The sequence below is a fragment of the Microtus pennsylvanicus genome, chromosome 6 (assembly GCF_037038515.1).
Source record: "Microtus pennsylvanicus isolate mMicPen1 chromosome 6, mMicPen1.hap1, whole genome shotgun sequence".
NCBI lineage: Eukaryota > Metazoa > Chordata > Mammalia > Rodentia > Cricetidae > Microtus > Microtus pennsylvanicus.
Genome location: NC_134584.1, coordinates 122,996,944 through 123,018,692, shown reverse-complemented (window position 1 = coordinate 123,018,692; position 21,749 = coordinate 122,996,944). Strand labels below are relative to the sequence as shown.

General features: G+C 40.6%; 1 protein-coding gene across 1 annotated transcript; it reads left to right on the top strand.

Annotated features, from left to right (window-relative positions):
• Positions 1-2,981: 2,981 nt before the first annotated feature.
• Positions 2,982-15,604, top strand: LOC142852612 (uncharacterized). The gene is made up of 4 exons (XM_075977622.1): positions 2,982-3,105; positions 12,757-12,883; positions 13,083-13,143; positions 14,416-15,604. Exons 1-4 carry the CDS (start codon positions 3,103-3,105, stop codon positions 15,479-15,481), a joined length of 1,257 nt encoding a protein of 418 aa, XP_075833737.1. The 5' UTR covers positions 2,982-3,102; the 3' UTR covers positions 15,482-15,604.
• The last annotated feature ends 6,145 nt before the right edge of the window (positions 15,605-21,749 follow it).

Genomic DNA, 21,749 nt, shown 5'->3' with positions numbered 1-21,749 from the left:
ATCCAATTGTTCTATTCTTGAGTATGTTTCCTGTACAAGGCAGCCTAGTGAAGGGCCGACACCTGATGCTGATTAAAAAGTGGAATTCTCCTTACTGTGTGTCATATTCAGCAGGAATGAGTTCCCTAAGTACATGGTCAGCACTTAAACCATATACATCCAAACAGCAGAGACAGACATAGCAGGGTGTATTCATATATTTCAGTACACTTATTCATCCATACTTAATAAGGAAGAAGTTGGAAGGGAAATATATAGAAGGCAATGGAGGGAAGACCAAAAGGAAAAATTGATGTAATATGTTTTAATTTAAAAAGTAAATATAAAAAAATTCAATAAAAAAGAGGGGCTAGGCCAGGTGATGGTGGCACATGCCTTTAATCCCAGCACTTGGGAGGCAGAGGCAGGTGGATCTCTGTGAGTTCGAGACCAGCCTGGTCTACAGAGCTAGTACCAGGACAGGCTCCAAAGCTACAGAGAAACCCTGTCTCAAAAAAAAAAAAAAAACCAAAACAAAACAAAAGTGGGGGGCTAGAGAGATAGCTCAGCAGTTAAGAGCACTGGGTGTTGTCACAGAGGATCCAGGTTCCATTCCCAGAACCCACATGGTAGCTAACCATTTGCTGAACCTCAAGGCCCAGGCATCTCCTGCTGTCTTCTGGCCTCTGTAGGTACTGTGTACAGACATGTTTAGTAAAAACACCATATAAATAAAATTAAACAAAAGTTAGAAAAAGGAAAGAATGGGATTTTCTACAGTGTTGGCACAGCTCTGAGACTGACAGGGATGGTTAAAATAAACTCCTCCCTGTACGTGGACGCTGCTGTGGCCTTCCTCCAAGCCAGCCTGCTCTAGAGGCGGAAGTAGCAGTGTTCTGTGGCTCATAGAGCTCGTCACACCCACACACCTAAGAGCAGAGGCCACAGTGCTGTTAGGTGAGTTTTCCTTCATGTTTTCGTATGCGATTTCTATGCCTCTTGTGTCTTTTGAGAACTGTGGCATTGGTGCAGCTGTCTTTCAGGTCAAACAGCAAGGTTGACATGTATGTAGCACAGGCTCTAGATCAATCTAATTTCCCAGGCTCATTTACTTGGTTTTCAGCTAAGATCTTGTGGTACAAAATGAGCATGTCAGAGGCGTTTCTTTTTTATTATTATTTGTTTATGGTTTTTCAAGACAAGGTTTCTCTGTAGTTTTGGACCCTATCCTGGAATTAGCTCTTGCAGACCAGGCTGGCCTCGAACTCACAGAGATCTGCCTGCCTCTGCCTGTGAAGTGTTGGGATTAAAGATGTGCGCCACCACTGCCCAGCCATTATATTATTTTTATAATTAATGTATGTTCCTGCATGACTTTGAGGTATAAAAGACCCTAAATATGCCTGTTTTTACATTGTAATCATGTTCAGATGTGAATTTATTAAGTGAGCATGCTTAGGAATAGGCAGAACTCTACCTGCACATGTCCAGACTCCTAAGTGAAACCCCCATCCTTCATTTGTTTAGGGAACACATCGCTTTGGAAAAGACTCCTATGCTTTCCTTGCCTTTTGCAGGTAAGAAGTCCTTCTCATTTCTCTGGCTGTTGTGGTGACTATTCATGGTTGTGAAACTGACTAATTCTGGAATTAACTAAAACCCAGAGTTTGGTATATCCGCGAGGGATTTTCCTTAAAGATTTTGCACTAAATGGCACATGTTTAATCTGGATGACTTGAGTTGATTAGATCCAGCTATTGCATCTTGGTGGTGATGCACACACACACACACACACACCCGCACTCAAGAGGCAGAGGCAGTCAACTTTTCTAAGTTTTAGGCCAGTCTGGACAACAGAGTGAGTTTCAGGTCTACACAGATGGAGACTTGTCTCAAACACACACACACCCCCCAAAAAAAACAAATCAAAGAATAAGATCCACATTTAATCTGTACCACTCCTTCTAGTTGCAGCCTACAGATATAAATGACACTGAAGAAGGAAGCTCTCTCTCTCTCTGCCTCCCCGCCCTAGCTCTGGGTATCAAGTTCATCCCTTTACTAGCAGGAGAGCCTACTCTTTGGAACTTTGATGCATACTGAAGACCAGCTGAGACGTCCAGCCTCGTGGGCAGAGGAACTACTGGAGTCTTCAACTTCCTCTGCGTAGACGCCATTGTTGGACAAGCGGGACCACAGCTTGTGAGACATTCTACATACACGGAGAGATTGAGTTTTACCAGTCCCACTCATGTAGAGAGCTTTGAATAATGCAGACATATTTCTTTTTCTCCTGCCGGCTGAGGAAGGTGAGCTGGCTAACAATAGTACTCATAAAGACAGTCTTCCTAGCTCCATGATTCTCTGTTTATTCAACTTACTCTGAAGACTTCACTTTGTAGTATTATTCATTTGTCAAGAGTTTGCTTTGAATTCTGGAAGAAAACTTAAAGCAATGGAGCCGTCATCCAGCCATCATTCTGGTGGGAGACAGATCTATCATTTTGTTTTCTTATCTGGTCCCCTGCATTTCTGTCCTGTTCTCTGAAGTGCCTGCGACTAACAGAAAGTTCCTTCATTTCACCTGATCTCAGCATATAGCCACAGAACAAACATCTCCTTTTGTGTCCTTAAATCTCTAAAGTTGTGAATATTCTGGGTACCCTTCCACCTTTGGAACAGGGAATCACTCCAGCCACATAGAGGAAAGGTGCCTGCAAACTAGTCACACAGTGTCAAGGAGGAGGGAGGGGAAGTTCCTGTGGAATGCAGCAAGGTTGCAGGAGCAACAACTGGAGCCTGGGGCAAGTGATATTGAAATGCAAATCTCTGTAGCTCCCGAAAAGCTTGGGTTCTGGGGTGGCAGACAGGGGCGGGACCATTGTGCGGTGTCTTTAAGCACCTCCTCACCCTAAGGGAGATGCTCTTGTCAATCAAGGGTCGCCAACCAACCAGGGTCTCCAGGTCGAACTGCCAGTCTGATGCCATGCAGGGTTCTTCCGGGAGCATGGTTGCAGGCTTGGCTTTGCAGAGGAGCTGGTGCCAGTGTTTTCGTGTGCTGTGCTGTGAGCGCTGCTGCGGGGAGCTGTGAGGGTGGCCGACGGCGAGCCGGGAAGACACAACATGGTGAGGGAGGGGCTGCGGTCCCCGATAGCGAATAGCGGGTGGAGAGGTGCAGGCGCCAGTGTGGCTGGGACACCCTGGGGCTGGGTTAGATTCCCTGTTTGGTGAGTTACCGAGTGATCCCTGCAACTCTCTGGACCCAGGCACCGTCCTCTGAATAACTTTGCTCTGTGGGCTGCGCCTGTGGAGCGCATTGGGAGCAGGGAGCTGTGTGTAGAAACAATAACAATGCGCTTTTGGTGCAGCCATGGAAGGCGGGTTACCTAACTTGGAGAGGTCTAGTTTCTCCTGTATCTTCTAGACATTCAGCACTTTAACCTTTGTGTGTAAGGTCCATTTACAGCTCATTTTGTGGAGGTTGCAAAAGGCATCTCGTGTGTTGGGTAGCGCTGCACAGCTAGCTGTGATGTGGAAGAGTAGAATTGGTGATAAAAAGGATTTATCAATGCTTAGACCTAGTAAGGTCACCAAAAGTAGAATTTAGCTGAGGGAGGGCTGCCTCTAAAACACCCCAAAGATAATTATATGCTAAGCAGGCCTGGTAGAGATGAGGATGCTAGGGTACACATTTTTTTTTTCCACCAGGATTGTCGTGATATTCGACTCTAAACCATTACAAAGGAGATGCATTTGATTGACAACCAGCCCATAGGCCCGCCCCCATCTCAGAGAATGGGTCTCTGACAAGATCCTCAAGGAGGCATTAGAGGGTCACAGCCGACCTTAAGGCCTGGAGTGCCTTAAAGTTCCAGTTTTATTCTTGTCAAAAGCATAGTACTGAGAGATGGGCAGTATGACACCAGGTGACAGCTATTTTAAAAGTAAAACACTGCTGTGTTAAGGACTGGTTTGGTCAAGCAAGGCTTTCATTTAGTCCCTCAGGCAGGGGGAGGAACATTCCTGGGAGAAGGAAGAACAGTGTGGTGTCAAGTCCTTTGGAGATTTGCCCAAGGGCTTGATGTGTTGAGAATAAAGCAGAGCCCCTTTTCTAAAACCAGACTGTAGAGTTGGAAATGGTCTGGGGCCAGAGCCTTTGTGGAGGGTCCTTCCGATCCTGAGAATCCACCTCTTCCCACCACAGTCCCAAGGCCACTCAGGGCCTCGTCAGTACTGTTCTTTAGAAACCCTGTGTTCTCCTTGTGCAAGATTGTGTGACTAACCCGATTTGTAAGGAATAGACAAGATGCTATTCTTCTTAAGAAGCTTACTTGACATGAGACACAGCTGTGTAAGAACTCCCCACCCCAGCTTTCACCTTTTTTACCTTCTCCTTTTCCTATCTTTCTCCTTCCCAGTCCCTTTCCCCTCAGGACCCTGTCACTGAAGAATGACCTGCTGCATCAGGTCACTGGTGTCCTTCAGAAATAATTCTGATAATGTGTTTGTTGTGTAAGTCTGTCTGTGTATCTCTAGTCCTTTGAGCATCCCTGTGTGGGATTTCCTGGGTAGGGAGAGGCTCTTTGCTTAAGAAGACTTTTGTATTAGTTTTTACTTCCTCTGCTGTTAGATGCTTTTTAGTTTTTAGTGCTTTTTTTGTTTCCTGTATCCTATCTTTGAATAAAGAGTCAAGCTTTTCTTCTGGGAAGTATTGAGTCTGAGTATAAGGAAGTATCTTTTTTTTTGTCACAAAGCTTAGAAATGTTTTAGCTAAATTACATTTACCCTGCTTTCAATTTTTAACTTACGAATTGCTTTATATATTTCAGCTAATTTGCTTGGCTGCGTTTCTGGAATTCATCTCTGTAGACCAGGCTGGCTTTACATTTGGGACAATCCTGCTGTTTTACAGAGCTGGGATTACATGTATGTGCCTAGTAAAATATCATTTCTCTTCCAGTTAATTTCTCCCCTATTATATAAATTAATGATTGTGTATTGCAGCAAATGTGAAATCTGCTAACAAATGTAGCTCTTGCTTGCAGGTAGACAGTCATTGGGATGGACGTTTCCTGTTCTTCAGTTGGAAGTTAGGATATTTGTGTTCACATTATTTAAATGCAGGATACAGTTTCAGCCCTATGGAAGTATGGAGACATATTGTGTGTTTAAGTGAACCTATCATTACTTTTCTGTAACATTAACTATGTACCAGAAAGGTTCAGACAAATACAAAATAAGGAACAAAAGTTTCCTGCAGCCCCAGCCTATGTTCTTTTGGGCCCCTGAGAACACTGGGTTTAAGAAGCATCAGTTTACTTTGTAGGTGCTGGGCTGGTTTATCATGTTGCAGCTGCTTTTCTTTTTTCTTTCTTTCTTTTTTTTTTTTTTTTTTTTGGTTTTTCAAGACAAGGTTTCTCTGTGGTTTTGGAGCCTGTCCTGGAACTAGCTCTAGTAGACCAGGCTGGTCTCGAACTCACAGAGATCCGCCTGCCTCTGCCTCCCAAGTGCTGGGATTAAAGGCGCGCGCCACCACCGCCCGGCTGCAGCTGCTTTTCTTCCAGCGAGGCTCATAGCTGGCCAAAGTCATGTTGAGAAATTCAGTGCTGTTGACTTGCAGATACTTACGTTTTGGTTTGTTTGCCCTACTTACTCGCCCTTTATTATTTGAGGATTCCATACAGGAATATAATGTATCTTGATCAAATTCACTCTTTATTTCCTCCCCTTTTATATCCCTGCCTCCTTTTGTTTCCTCTTCTCTACTTCATGGGCAAATTTTAGATTCACTGAGTTCACTTAGTGTATGGAAAGGAATGTGATTATTTGGCTTCCAGGTCCAGTTCCATCATGCTGGCAAGTCAGTCAGGAACTCAGGGCGGAAGCCTGGAGGCAGGAAGTGAAAGAGACCCTGGAGGAAGCTGCTACTGGCGGCTTCTTCCTGCTTCCTCAGTGCTCTTTCTTCATTCTTTTCTTTCCTTTTGTTTTGATTGAAAACAGATTTCCATACTGTATAGTTTGATTATGATTTCTCCTTCCCTAACTCCTCCCAGATCTTCCTCTCCCATCCAAATCCACAACTTTTTCTCTCTCACTGGAAGCCAAATAGACATCTAAATATTGTTCACTTTCTCATACATTGCAATACCACCTGCCCAGTAAGAGTACAGTCCAGAGTGGGGTGGGCCTTCCCTCATAAATCATTAATCAAGAAAACTCCCTATAGTTGAAGTTCATCTTCCCAAATATTCCTAGTGTATGTCATGTTGGGGAAACACCAACCAGGACAAGGACCTACAGTCAGCGTGGGCTGTGCAGTGAGACCCTATCTGAAAAGAAAATCTAATTAAGCAAGCAAGGAAACAAACTGAATGAATGAGTTAGAGAATGAATGACTGAGTGAGCCCTCATAATTAGTTCATCTTTTAGCTTTACTCTTTTCGAATAAATTGATGGTCTTTCCAAGACCCTGGAAGATTTGGTTATGAAAGCACCGAGTATTTTTGTCTTTTCTTAAGTTTGGCTTTTAACCAATTTGATTTTGTTCAAAGGTATAAAACATGGGGAGATTTTGGATATGAATAGGACCTGCTCCATATATCATACATTTTGGTCTTTATTCCTGAAGCAAATCTCAGGATGATGCCTGAGGATTAACTCCCATAGTCGTCCTCTGGCTCCCTCGTGAATATTGCAAATACCAAACAATCCTTAGCTCATTTCTCAGGCAGCACCAATACCACAGGCAAAAGGGAGAACAAAGAGCAGCACAGCCAGCTGACCACCTCCCTGCACTGTCCCTGGGAGGAAGCTCAAGCAGAAGTCATTGGGCACCAGATGATGACATAAGTCACAAAACAATCCCACACCAGTTTAGGATTAAGATTAATAAAAGGGTTATTTATTTAAGGGAAAACTTACAGATCGCTGTCCTAAACAACAGTCCTCTGCGCAACCAGGAACAGTCTAGCACCCAGGAGCAGGAAGCAAGAGGGCAGGTGCGCGGTTCTCGCTACTTTTACCGTATAAGAGACCATGCAAAGCAGCTTCTATAACACGGAGTGCCTCCAGCTGGCACACACCAGTCCAAATTTTAATAGAAAAATGGGCTCTTTCATCTGGGCAAAAATGCTCTTTCTATGGGGTAACACAGATGTCACTCATAACCTTCAAGGTTACTGGAAAAAACAGAGCAGGCAAACTTGAAGTCAAATGACTTCTTTAAGTCAGAAATGGCTCCAGGTGGAACCTGAGTCACTCGTGGACTCCCACATTACCCGGAGGTAATATCTGTCCTTCTTGCTGAGGTGTTTCTTGTATTCAGCAAAAGGATCAACCCTGTTTGGACATGCATTCTGTTAGTCTCTGTCCTTCTTGTTGGGTGTTTGAGATCATTTATATTGAGAGAAGTCAATGACGGTTGATTGATTCTTATGTTGTTCGTGTGTGTGTGTGTGTGTGTGTGTGTGTGTGTGTAAGAGGGAGAGGGGGGAGGGAGGGAGAGGAGAGGAGAGAGAATTTCCCTTCTTTTGGCTTTGGTGGTGTGAGATTATCTCCTTTCCTGTGTTTCCATGGGTATAGTTATCCTCTGTGGTTGGAGTTTTCTTTCTAAGAAGCCCCTTCTGAAGGGCTGAATTTGTAGATCGATATTGCTTAAATTTGATTCATTGAGGAATCTCCATCTGCTATGTATAGTAGTCTTGGTCTGCATCTCTGATCTCTTGGAGTCTGTAGCACATGTATTCAGGCCCTTCTGGCTTTTAGAATCTTCATTGAGAAATTATGCAATTCTTATAGGTCTGCCTTCATGTCTTGTTTGGTGTTTTCTCCTTGAAGCTTTCTTTATTCTGTATGTTTAATGTTTTGAATATAATGTCATAAGGAGATTCTTTTTTTCTGGCTCAATCGATTTGGTTTTCTGTAGGCTTTTCCATTGTAGGCCTCTCTTCTCATTTGTAGGCTAATCCTCATAGGTAAGCTCTTTGGTAAAACTAAAAATGACATGAGACACACAAACTTGTAACTGGTCTTTCGAGCCATTTGATTTGCTCTTTTGTATTTTTAGAACTAGTTAGTTATATTGGCTATTATCAAAATTATGGAGGTTGTTCATATTATAAATTGTTCCTGTTTGTATAGAGTGTGGTATACAGGGTGCCTGGACTGGGTTTCTCCTGTAACCAAATTGGTGACTACCCTAATTGTCATCACAGAACCTTCGTCCAGTATCTGGTGGAAGCAAAGGCGGAGATCCACAGCCAAGCACTGTGCCAAACTCTGGAAGTCCGGTTGAAGAGAGGGAGGAGGGAGTATATGAGCAGGGTAGGGGGTCAAGGCCATGATGGGGAAACCCACAGAGTTGGGAGCCCACAGGCTCTAGACTGACAGCTAAGGAGCCTGCATGGGGCCAACCTAGGCCCTCTGCATGTGTGTGACAGTGTGCTGAAGCAGGATTAATAAAAACTCAGAGAAATTGGGGTTCCACCTGAAGATCTGAAAAGCAAAGCAGCCAGCCACTGGCTCTTACCTCAACCTCAGTCTGAAGTGGCGACCCTGCCTCCAGAAATCTCAGAATGAGACTGAGACTGTGAGCTGTCTTTTCCCGTTTTATAATCTTCTCAAATTCTGGGATTAAAGGCATGCACTGCCCAGTTTCTATGGCAACTAGTGTGACTGCTGGGATTAAAGTTGTGTGTTCTCACTGCCTGGTTTGTAAGGCTGAACAGTGGGGCTGTTTTACTCTCTGATCTTCAGGAAAGTTTTATTTATTAAAATACGAATGAAGCCGGGCGGTGGTGGCGCACGCCTTTAATCCCAGCACTCGGGAGGCAGAGGCAGGCGGATCTTTGTGAGTTCAAGGCCAGCCTGGTCTACAAGAGCTAGTGCCAGGACAGGCTCCAAAGCTACAGAGAAACCCTGTCTCGAAAAACTAAAAAAAATAAAAATAAAAAAAAATAAAATACGAATGAAATGTCACAAGTATGTGGCTTGGTTTGTTTGTGGGGCTTATAGCATTGGAACTGGTATCTGTCCCTAGTGCCTAGGTCAGCCTTGATGCAGGGGGGAGGAGCTTGGTCCTGCCTCAGCTTGATATGTAAGCCTTGTTGACTCCCTTAGGAGTTGGGGCTGGTGTAGAAATGACATAGAGGAAGGGAATGGGAGAAGAGGAAGGAGGGGAAACTGGTTGGTATGTAAAATAGATTTAAAAATTCATAAAAAAGAATTGTGTTAATTGCAGTGAGAATGGCAAAGACTAAAACAGCTGACAGCAAAGGCTGGAGAGGAAGTGGGAGAAAATAGGCAGGCTGTGAGCAGCAAGGTAGAGAATCCTCGTTAGTATAGCAAGGTCACACTTTAGTATGCTAAAACACAGGGCTCATGAAGAAGGCTCTTAAAGAAATCCCACACTAGCTCAGAATCGAGAATAATAGGTGGTAATTTATTTAGGGTTAGACCCACAAATTGTTATCTTCTACTGGAATGGAGAACAACGACCGAATTCCGCTGCCAGGAAAGAGAGAGGCTGAGCACTTTACTCAGCATAAATAGGATAAGAGGCCACGCCCAAGTGGGCGGATAACTTAAAGGCTACTGGCTGTAGGATTCCTATAGCACCTCCCCCATATTAGAATATTATACAATAAACAGCTGTGCATCAAATGAAGACAATGACCTCAAAATGTAAACAATGTATAAGTATCTTGATTAGAAGTCGAAGTGTGCATTGCAATATGATAAATAAATCCTAATATATACAAATATATATCGATTACTCACTGTTATTATTAGTGTGAGTAAGCTCACGCTAATTTATTACCCCATCCAATTCCCTCACTTGTTTTTTTGTTTTTTCAGAGAGACCCCTGATCCTACATAATTTTCCCCCAACCCTCAACGCTATACCAATTATAATCAACTCCTACGTGATGTCCCTAACCCTGAGGGCAAACTTTGTTGGGCGAGGGTAAATTGTCTTCTAGAATTCCTTTCAGCTGTCATGGGGGCCATGTTCTTTCTATGGGATCCTGTGAAAGTAAAATGATTAAGTTCCAGATTACTGTCTGGTATAATTGCAAATAGTCTCTGAGTATTTGGTAGGGTTTTTCTGAGGTTCCTATTTGGAGTTCTGGCTAGAATGTTGTAAAGAAGTGTACCATTTCAGCTAACCAAGTTGGAACCATCTTGAGCAGCTGGTACCCAAAACAGGTCTTATAGTAGTACTATCAGCATCATGACGTCATATCAACTAGGTGGAGTTGTTTTTATGGGACCCCACTTTCCTGGAAACTGCAAAGATTACTGCAGGGAAATTCATTGTTCATTGTAGAAACCTTAAGCATTCTTTATATAGACATATACAGACATATATTCAATGAAGGTATGATAGAGACAAAAATAGGTATGAAGAAAAGTAAAATTTTTTCTAAATTCTTTTCTTTCTGTCCCATATCAGATGACTCTTTTTTTTAATATTTATTTATTTAGTATGTATACAATATTCTGTCTGTGTGTATATCTACAGGCCAGAAGAGGGCACCAGACCTCATTACAGATGGTTGTGAGCCACCATGTGGTTGCTGGGAATTGAACTCAGGACCTTTGGAAGAGCAGGCAATGCTCTTAACCACTGAGCCATCTCTCCAGCCACCCAGATGACTCTTGATATGAGACAGAAACTCTGAATAATTCTTTTAGATGTAGAGAAGGACAGAGCTGTTGTCTAATTTCAAAACCCAAAAGTGATATTACTGGGTCTTGAGTTAGGTTGTTTCCTAATTTTCTGAGAAATCACCACACTGACATCCAAAGGGGCTGTACCAGCTTGCATTCTGACCAGCAATGCAGAAGTGTTCCCTTTTCCTCACAACCTCTCCAGCATAAGTTGTCATCAGTGTTTTTGATCTTGGCCATTCTTACAGATGTAAGATGGAATCTCAGAGTTGTTTTGATTTGCATTTCTCTGATGACTAAGAATGCTGAACATTTCCTTCAGTGACTTTCATCCATTCTAGATTCCTCTGTTGGGAGTTCTCTGTTTAGGTCTGTACTCCATTTTTTAAAAATTTGATTATGTGATCTTTTGTTATCCAATTTCTTGAGTTCTCTGTCTGATATCGGGTTACTGAAGATCTTTAACCATTCTGTAGGCTGTCTTTTGTCTTATTGACCATATCCTTTGCTTTACAGAAGCTTTTCAGTTTCAGGAGGTCCCGCTTATTGTTTCTCTCAGTGTCTGTGCTGCTGGGGTTATATTTAGGAAGTGGTTCCCTGTGCCAATGTGTTCAAGTGTACTTCCCACTTTCTCTTCTATAAGGTTCAGTGTGGCTGGCTTTATGTTGAGGTCTTTGATCCATTGAGTTTTGTGCATGGTGATAGATATGGGTCTATTTTCATTTTTCTACATGTTGATATCCAGTTATCAGTTAAATATGCTTTCTTTTTTCCATTTGATATCTTTTTGCTTCTTTATCAAATATCAAGTGTTCGAAGATATGTGGATTGATATCTGGGTCTTCTATTCGGTTCCATTGGTCCTCCTGTCTGTTCTTATTCCAGTACGAGGCTGTTTTCAGTACTGTAGCTCTGTAGTAGAGTTTGAAGTCAGGGATTGTGATGCCTCCAGAAGTTCTTTTATTGCCCAGGATTGTTTTGACTGTACAGGGTCTCTTTTTAAGATTTGTTTATAATGTATACAATGTTCTGTCTTAGTGTAGAGCAGTAGAGGGCACTACATTTCACTATGGATTGTTGTGAGCCACCATGTGATTACTGAAATTTGAACTCATTACCTTTCGAAGAGTAGCCAGTATTCTTAACTGCTGAGCCATCTCTCCAGCCCCCTGGAGGTAGGGTCTTAATATGTACTTCTGAGTGTCCTGGAATTGACTGTATAGACTAGGCTGGCATTCAACTCTGAGACAGATGTAACTGCCTCTGAATTTTGAGTGCAGTTCCTCTGAAGGAACTGTAATGTGTCCTGGAAGTTGTAAACAGAAGCAGCAGTGTGAATAAACATAAATTCTCACAAACCAAGTACCTCAATTTTAGGTAGGTGAATTGCATTTGCAAGGCATTCTATTAAGAGAGAAGAAAAGGAAATAGTTCCTTAGCAGATATCACCATTTGAATCATCGAACTGCCAATCTATTTAATTTTATGTCATTCATATTACAAAATGTATACATGTTAAAGAGGTGATAAGTATATCTCCAAAATTTTCTAATACACCCAGCTTGTACATCTTATTTTCTTTCTTGTAGTTAGTAATTGTATACATTCACTCATGTGTACTCTGAACTGTTGGTTTGTTTCCATTTGTTGATCTGTTCACTTGTGTCTCTCTGTTTTTTCATAGTCATTTCTCTTGCAAGGTGATATCCCATTTGCAGTGTACAGAAATGACAGAGGGGAGGCCGGGCGATGGTGGCGCACGCCTTTAATCCCAGCACTCGGGAGGCAGAGGCAGGCGGATCTCTGTGAGTTCGAGACCAGCCTGGTCTACAGAGCTAGTTCCAGGACAGGCTCCAAAGCCACAGAGAAACCCTGTCTCGAAAAACAAAACAAAACAAAACAAAACAAAAAACAAAAAACAAAGAAATGACAGAGGGGAAGCTCCTATTCAGTTTCTTTCTAAAGTGACTTGGGGATTGCCTTATAATGTCTATATCATGTAATAAGTATGAGGAACACCACAGTTATGACTATACTGTCAAAGAAGTATATATTTACAATGTCACTATCATGATTTCTGTTGTACACATGTGTGGGTCATTTCAGAATGCAGTGACCTATGATGATGTGCATGTTGACTTCACTTGGGAAGAGTGGAAGTTGCTGGATCCTTTCCAGAAGAATCTCTACAAAGATGTGATGCTGGAGACCTACAGGAACCTCACAGCCATAGGTAAGACTAGATCTTCCTTCAGGTTTTGAAATGAGGAGATAACTGTTAATTGATTTTTTTATGTTCTTCTGTAATTTGATTGGGAAAGAAGAATGAGGTGAATAAATCAGGCATGGTTCTAAGGTTCACTGAAGATAGTAAATTAAAGTTTGTACTATTTTGAATAATATACCATACATTTTCTGGTACTATATTTTAGGATACAGTTGGGAAGACCATAATATTGAGGAACATTGTCAAAGTTCTCAAAGACACGGAAGGTAATTATCCTGTGCAGGCTGATACAAACGTGCCTCTGAAGGAACTGTAATGTGTCCTGGAAGTTGTAAACAGAAGCAGCAGTGTGAATAAACATAAATTCTCACAAACCAAGTACCTCAATTTCAGGTAGGTGAATTGCATTTGCAAGGCATTCTATTAAGAGAGAAAACAAGGAAATAGTTCCTTAGCAGATATCACCATTTGAATCATCGAACTGCCAATCTATTTAATTTTATGCCATTCATATTACAAAATGTATACATGTTAAAGAGGTGATAAGTATATCTCCAAAATTTTCTAATAAGCATACAGCCCATAGTAAAATTAGTGTTACTCATATACTTATTGTTTCTGTGCTAGGTTTACTGAGAGCTGCAGTTAGGGCCAAGAGTCAAGGTGCAGTTGTTACCGAGAAATCTTAATACATATAAAACATGTCTAATAGGAATAGAATGCCAAATTATGTGAATTCAATATGGAAGCCTATTATTCATTATTCTTCCTTTACTAAGTATATCATATGTCACTCTCGTTATAAGTCATGAGCATAGGGATAGGGACAGACATAGCATATTGCTCTCTGAGAACAAATAGAAGATATGTAGCAGTCGCCACATTGAATATACTTCTTGAATTTGATTCAAGTATACAAGTATTTGGCTTCCCAGCTTCAGTCCATCAACACACACACACTGCAGAGAAGCCCTAGGACTGAGCATAAACTTCTGTTTGTCCTAGGTGACTTAACAGTAGAGGATGAGTCAAAAGTATAGGATAATTTATAAATGCAATAAGAGTGGTGATGCTCTCAGTTTTTCCAGCTCTCTTGAAATAGGTGCAAAATCTCATATAGAAAAATATTCTGGGGCTGGAGATATGGCTCAGAGGTTAAGAGCATTGACTGCTCTTCCAGAGGTCCTGAGTTTAATTCCCAGCAACCACTTGGTGGCTCACAGCTATCTGTAATGAAATCTGGTGCCCTCTTCTGGCCAACAAGCATACAGACAGACAGAACACTGTATACATAAATAAATATTTTAAAAAAGAATATTCTGTATATGTGAATCATGTAATATTCCATGAATATACCATTACAGGTATCTTCAAAGACATAAAACAGCCCATAATAAAGGGGAACAAAATGACTGTAAACACAGTGATGATTTCTCTTTAAGATTGGACCAAAATGTAAAATTCGTTCATACAGATTTATTGATTCAACAGTGTTTTGAATGTGGTAAAGGTTTTACCTGTGCCAATTATCCCTGCAGGCATGAAAGAAGTCAAATGGGAGAGAAACCTTCTATATATACTCAATATGTTAAAGCCTTTGCATATGACAGTCATCTTCAAAGGCATGAAAGAACACATGCTGGAGAAAAACCCTATAAATCTAGCCAATGTGGTAAAGCCTTTGCATGTGATAGACATCTTCAAATGCATAAAAGAACAAATGCTGGAGAAAAGCCCTATGAATGTAATGAATGTGGTAAAACCTTCGCACAAAGCTGTCTTCTCCAAAAACATAAAAGAAGAATACATTATAAAAGAAGAACTGACGAGGAACTCTATGAATGTCATCATTGTGGTAAAGCCTTTAAATCTCCTAATTATCTTCTAATACATAAAAGAACGCATACTGGTGAGAGACCCTATGAATGCAGTCAATGTGGTAAAACCTTTACATGTCATAATTTTCTTCAACTACATACAAGAATACATACTGGAGAGAAACCCTATGAATGTGATCCATGTGGTAAAGCCTTTGCACGTAAAACTAATCTTCAAACACATAAAAGAACACACACTGGAGAGAAACCCTATGAATGCAATCAATGTGGTAAAGCCTTTTCTCACCCGAGTCATCTTCAAACACATAAAAGAACACATACTGGAGAGAAACCCTATGAATGCAAACAATGTGGTAAAGCCTTTGCACGTCATGGTAATCTTCGTGCACATAAAAGAACACACACTGGAGAGAAACCCTATGAATGCAATCAATGTGGTAAAGCCTTTTCTCACCCCAGTCATCTTCAACCACATAAAAGGACACATACTGGAGAGAAACCCTATGAATGCAATCACTGTGGTAAAGCCTTTGCACAACAAATTACTCTTCAAACACATGAAAGAACACACACTGGCGAGAAACCCTATGAATGCAAACAATGTGGTAAAGCCTTTGCAGACCACAGTCATCTCCGAACACATAGAAGAACACATACTGCAGAGAAACGGAAAGTACCCTCCAAATGTAATCAATGTGGTAAAGTCTTTTCATATTATGGCTTTCTTAAAAAGCGTGAAAGTAAACATGCTATAGAGAAACTATGAATGTTATCTACATGGTAAAGGCTTTGCTTATCAATGCTCCTAACATGCATAAAAGAACACATACTGGAGTGAAACCCTATAACTGTAATCAATGTGGTAAAGCTTTTTGTACAACAAAATCATCCCCAAACAAATAAATCAACACACTGGAGAGAAATCCGATGATTGTTTCAATACCTGTGTTACAGGAATGAATGCTTAAAAGAGAAAAACTTTAATCAGTGAAAAATTGTTGTTTACAGAGTTATTTTAATCATGTGATGTCAGTGTGTGTTTGTGTGGATATATGAGTATGCATACTAGTTCCCAAGAATGTTAAAACCCTGGGTCCTCTTGTAGCAAGAATTATAGGAAGATGTCAGGAGTCAGACCTTGGTCCTGGGAATGAACTTTTCCAACTACCCCGTCATGTCTCCAGACCTATAAATTCTTTAAATGCTACTGTGTGATTCAAAGTCCTAAGGACATAAAAGAGATTTAAGGATACGTTTGAACTCATGATCCTAATATGTCCAGCTCCAGAGTAAAGTCCAAGGGTAGATGATGTGCTCCAAATGTGTGCTGTTTTGTCAACACAATAGAAGAGCTTATAATAAACATTAAATACTTCATGTGTGTATCAAAACTGTATTTTCATTTATCTGGTAGAGATAAATATAATAAAGTAGAATAATCAGCAGTCAGCTGTGTATCTCATACCATAGTTTGATGTTCTATATAAAGTTGGTTGTTCCACGCTTCTCCATGTCCCCAATGTTTAACAGTTTTCAATTTTTTCTTGAAATGCTCTCCTACAGGGTTTATCCAGAGATGCCAGGTAATGTAATGACACTAAGATTTATTTTGTCACATTTATGTTGTATGTAATGTGACTATGAATTTGTAGGCCATGACAGATATGTAGAGATCAGAAGGCAGGTTTGTGTTGTCTACTTTTGATACTCTTTATATGGTTATTAAGGTCAGGACTGGAGCCTTGCAGACCACAGATCTTGTACCTTCAGGTACAAGGGTAGGTGTAGGTGGAGACTGTTCAATCATTTCCTGGCCACTCAGAATCCAAAAATAACACCGAAACTGTATTGATTACAATACTGTTTGGCCAATGGCTTAGGCATATTTTTAGCTGTTACATCTTATATTAACCCATTTCATTAACTCATACTACAAAAACCTGTACTCCATAAAATTGGACAACATAAAGAAATGGACAATTTTCTATTTAGATACCATAAACCAAAATTAAATCAAGACGAGGTAAATTTTAAATGTACCTATAAAGTGCAAGGAAATAGAAGCTGTCATCAAAAGTCTCCCAACCAAAAAAAGAAAAGAAACCAGGACCAGATGGTTTCATTGCAGAATTCTAGCAAACTTCAAAGAAGAGCTAATACCTATACTCCTTGATGTATTTCACAGAAGAGAAACAAAAGGAACATTGCCAAACTCTTTTTATGAGGCTAACAGTCACCCTAATACTGAAGCCACACAGACTCAATCAAGAAAGAATTACAGACCTATCTCACTCATGAACAAAGATGCAAAAATACTCAAGAAAATACTAGCAAACCGAATCAAAGAACACATCAAAAATACTCAAATACCATGATCAAGTCAACTTCATACCAGAGATGCAGGGATGGTTCATCATATGAAAATCTATCAATGTAATCCAACATATAAATAAACTGGAAAGAAAAACCATATGATCACCTCATTAGATGGTGAAAAGACATTTGACAAAATCCAACACCCCTTTATGGTAAAAGTCTTGGAGAGATCAGGAATACAAGGATCATATCTAAACATAATAAAAGCAATATACAACAAGCTTACAACCAACATCAAATTAAATGAAGAGAAACTCAAAGTGATTCCATTAAAATCAGGAACAAGACAATGCTGTCCATTCTCTCCATATCTATTGAAGACAATTCTGGCTAGTTCTAGTTCTGGCTAGAGTAACAAGACAGCAAAAGGAGATCAAGAGGATTCAAATTAGAAAGAAGTCAAACTTTTGTTATTTGCAGATGATATGGTAGTATATATAAGTGAAGCCAAAAACCCTACCAGGGAACTCCTACCATTGATAAATACTTTCAGTAATGTGGCAGGATACAAGATCAACTCAAAAAAAGCATTAGCCCTCTATAGAAATAATAAAGAAGCTGAGAAAGAAACATCACCTTTTTCAATAGCCACAAGTAAGATAAAATATGTTGGGGGTAACACTAACCAAAGTAGTAAAAGACCTATGTGACAAGAACTTTAAGTTTTTGAAGAAAGAAATTGAAAAAAATTACAGAAAATGGAAAGATCTCCCATGTTCTTGGATAGGTAGGATTAACAATGAAAAATGGAAATCCTTCCAAAAACCATCTATAAAATCAATGCAATCCCCATCGAAATACCAACACAATCCTTCACAGAACTTGAGGAAACGATAGTCAACACCATATGAAAAAAAGAAAAAACCCAGGATAGCCTAAACAATCCTGAACAATAAAGGAACTCCCAGAGTCATCACCATCCCTGACATCAAGCTCTATTACAGAGCGACAGTAATGAAAACAGCTTGCTATTGGCATAAAAAAAAAAACCAGGCTGACCAATGGAATTGAAGACCCAGATATTAAATCCATACACCTATGAACACCTGATTTTTGACAAAAAAAATTTAAGCTTAACTTATACAGTAGAAGAAAAAAAGTATCTTCAACAAATGGTGCTAGCATAACTGGATGTCAACATGTAGAAGAATGAAAATAGATCCATATCTGTCACCATGCACAAAATTCAAGTCCAGATGGAGTAAAGACCTCAATATAAATCTGACCATACTGAACCTGATAGAATAGAAAATGGGAAGTAGCCTTCAATGCATGGGGAAAGGAGAACACTTCCTAAATATAACCCCAGTAGCACAGACACTGAGAGCAACAAGTAAATTGGACCTCCTGAATCTGAGAAGCTTCTGTAAAGCAAAGGACACGGTCAATAAGACAAAAAGGCATCCCACTGAATTGTAAAAGATCTTCACCAACCCCATGTCAGAAAAGGACTGATCTCCCAGATATATAAAGAACTCAGGAAATTAGACATCAAAGTTCCAATTAACCCAAGTGTGACCCTTGGAATTTATATAGACTCATAACATAAGCATTTTGTCCTAATAATAACCATTATAGGAGCAGTTAGACTGCAGTTTTCATTTACAGATCACAGATAATGTTGACTTTTTTTTTTCTTTTTTGGTTTTTTTCGAGACAGGGTTTCTCTGTGGTTTTGGAGCCTGTCCTGGAACTAGCTCTTGTAGACCAGGCTGGTCTCAAACTCACAGAGATCCGCCTGCCTCTGCCTCCCGAGTGCTGGGATTAAAGGCGTGCGCCACCACCGCCCGGCATGTTGACAGTTTTTGATAAGCTTCTCTATGAAAGTCTGATCAGCTAAGACCTTTAGCCTTGTCATTTCATGGGAGGTCGATCATTTAAAACCCTATAACTTAGAAGTTTGCAAGATGATAATTATTAACTTCTATTTAAGACCTGAGTCCTACTATCACCTTTAGAGAACATTGTCCCATTACTAGCATAACTACTCTACAGTGATGAGTGACCAGCAACCAGAATTAACATGTAAAATATCTAGCATTTTTATAGTTTCCCTTTAAACTCAGCATTGCTCATAGACAAATTCATTTTTGTACTTTATTTCAGTCTCTCGTTTGACCCCTTGTGTAATGATCTGCTCTGTTCCTATAAGAGACAAGCCACACCCACTCCCATTTCCCCATCTTAACTGAGGTCAGGTGACTTCACTGCCAACTTGGCTGAGACCAGGTCAGATGACCAAGTTCCGCCATCTTTACTGAGGTATACCTTGCCTGGTCCTCCAGTTTGCTTATGTTTTTGTCTCTAAATTCCTCTAGCTGACTCTGTTGCAGGTATGGTTTGAGCAGTGGCAGCCTTTGCTAGGGCCCACCAAGAGCATCCACTTCACCCAATAACTGTACACTCTGTGTGTGTGTTCATACATGTAACTTAAATGCACCTATATTTACTCTTAAATGTTATAATTGTCTGTTCATTATATCTCATTCCAGACTACAAAGCAATAAGTCTCATGTTTTAAATTGGTATGTACTTTTAAGTCTCTTACAAAAAATACTATATATGTAATCCAACCCTGATTTAAAATATATTAAGCTATTCTCTACTATTGTCATTACTGCTGTTAACCTATTGCAAGCAGTTTTTCTTCTTTCTGTCTTTTTACGAGTGTAAATATCACCTGTTGAAAGCCAGTACAGTCAAGCTCAAACCCAGCTCTCTAGGCAGATTCTATAATTCTATATTATACCTGATAAACAGCCCTCAACTGCTCAGAGATCTGGGGAATGTGGCATTTAAATATTTAATTATTAAAAGACTTTTTCATAACAAAAAGAGACAGTTGGCTCCTAGCAGCAGCACTCTATTTCCTCCAAAGAAGACAGAAGACAAATGGGCACAGAAAATGTCCATCAGCAATTCACTTCAACTGCCAAGCACAGACCATTGGGCAAAACTGCTTTTCATCTGAACTGAAGATCTCTAGATAGGGACAGAACTGCAGTAATTGACAGCCTAGCAGCTCAGGTCAATGTAGGCTTGTCTTCCTACAGATTTCTTAGCCCACAGGATCTTCTGGCGCCTGGCAGGCCTGCACTAAACAACAGAAGGCAAATATGACCTTCAGGTTTCTTTATCTTAATCACTAGTAATTTAGACCCAGTTTCCTAAAAGGATAACAAGTGTTTGTAACCCAGTGGAAACGAATGGCGAAATCCAGATGTTTTCTTTTCCTTTTTTTTTTTTTAAGGAGCCTTTCCTGGCACTAGCTCTTTGTAGACCAGGCTGGCCTTGAACTCCCAGAGATCCCCCCTGCCTCTGCCTCCCGAGTGCTGGGATTAAAGGCGTGCACCACCACCACCCGGCTTCCTTTTCCTTTGTTAACAAAAGCATACTTTTCCCCAATATAATGCTTTTTTTTTTTTTTATTTTTCGAGACTTTGGGTTTCTCTGTAGCTTTGGAGCCTGTCCCGGAACTAGCTCTTGTAGACCAGGCTGGCCTCGAACTCACAGAGATCCGCCTGCCTCTGCCTCCCGAGTGCTGGGATTAAAGGCGTTCGCCACCACCGCCCGGCTTTCTTTTCCTTTGTTAACAAAAGCATACTTTTCCCCAATATAATGCATTTTTAACTTTAAAAATCAGTGCTTCCAAAAGTATACACATTGGTACAAATCAACATTTTTAAAAGCATCAGGACAGAAAAGATTTAAGATGGAAAATTGCTGGCTAGCAGAAGAGACCTTGAGTATTTTCACAGTGAAAAGGAACTTTGCTTAGGAAAGAAAAGGAGAGCAGCGCTGGTGGGCACAGAGTGTCCTTGACTGCCTGGATTCCTGAAGAAAGAAATTGTTAACTTCTCTGGTGACAATCTTTGATTCTCTATTTCACAACTGTGCAGCTTTTGCACCTGCCGCCCCGTTCCCATGAGCATGTCTCCCTACAGTAGCCTCTCTGCCCACCTGAGCATGCGCACAGCCTGCCTTCTGCTGGAGCTGCTGGCTGGCTGTGGGCCAGAGAACAAGAGAGGGAGGTGGCCTTTGCTATGCCTCTCCTTTGAGAAGTTTTTCTCTCAGGACCTAACAACCTGGGATTGATCCAATAAAAATGCACAGGGGGCTAGAGGCAGAGGCTACTGGGCTTATCTCCAGGACTACAAAGAAGGTCAGTAGACAAAAATGGACAGTAAAGACAGACAAATGGGTACTGGTACTGCATAAACTCTTCAAGGACACATAAAACAGGAGAGCAACGTAGTAAGTCTAAACTCAGACCAAGACAAAGAGCGCTCATTCATTCACACGCCTTTTTAAATCCCTAGACTCACACTCCCTTCCACAGGAGCCTGGGGCACACATCCTTTACACATTTCAAAAACTGAAGCAATTGCTGTTGTTCTTCTGCAGTGCTCCTAACCTTTGAAATCTCTATAAGGAATGTTCAAACTCTAGAAATTGAGACAGTTGTTGATGTTTTACCTTAGCATCTCTGGCTTTTAAAGTATTGCTAAGTAAATGTAGTACAAAGAACTGTTTACCAGTTCCTTGGTCGATAGCTACTTTTTATACTTGTACTCAAGTTACTTCTTATTTACACTATTACTCTAGTTATTTCTTATACTTAATTTTTCATGCTGTGCAGCCAGCCTCTCTATTCTTGT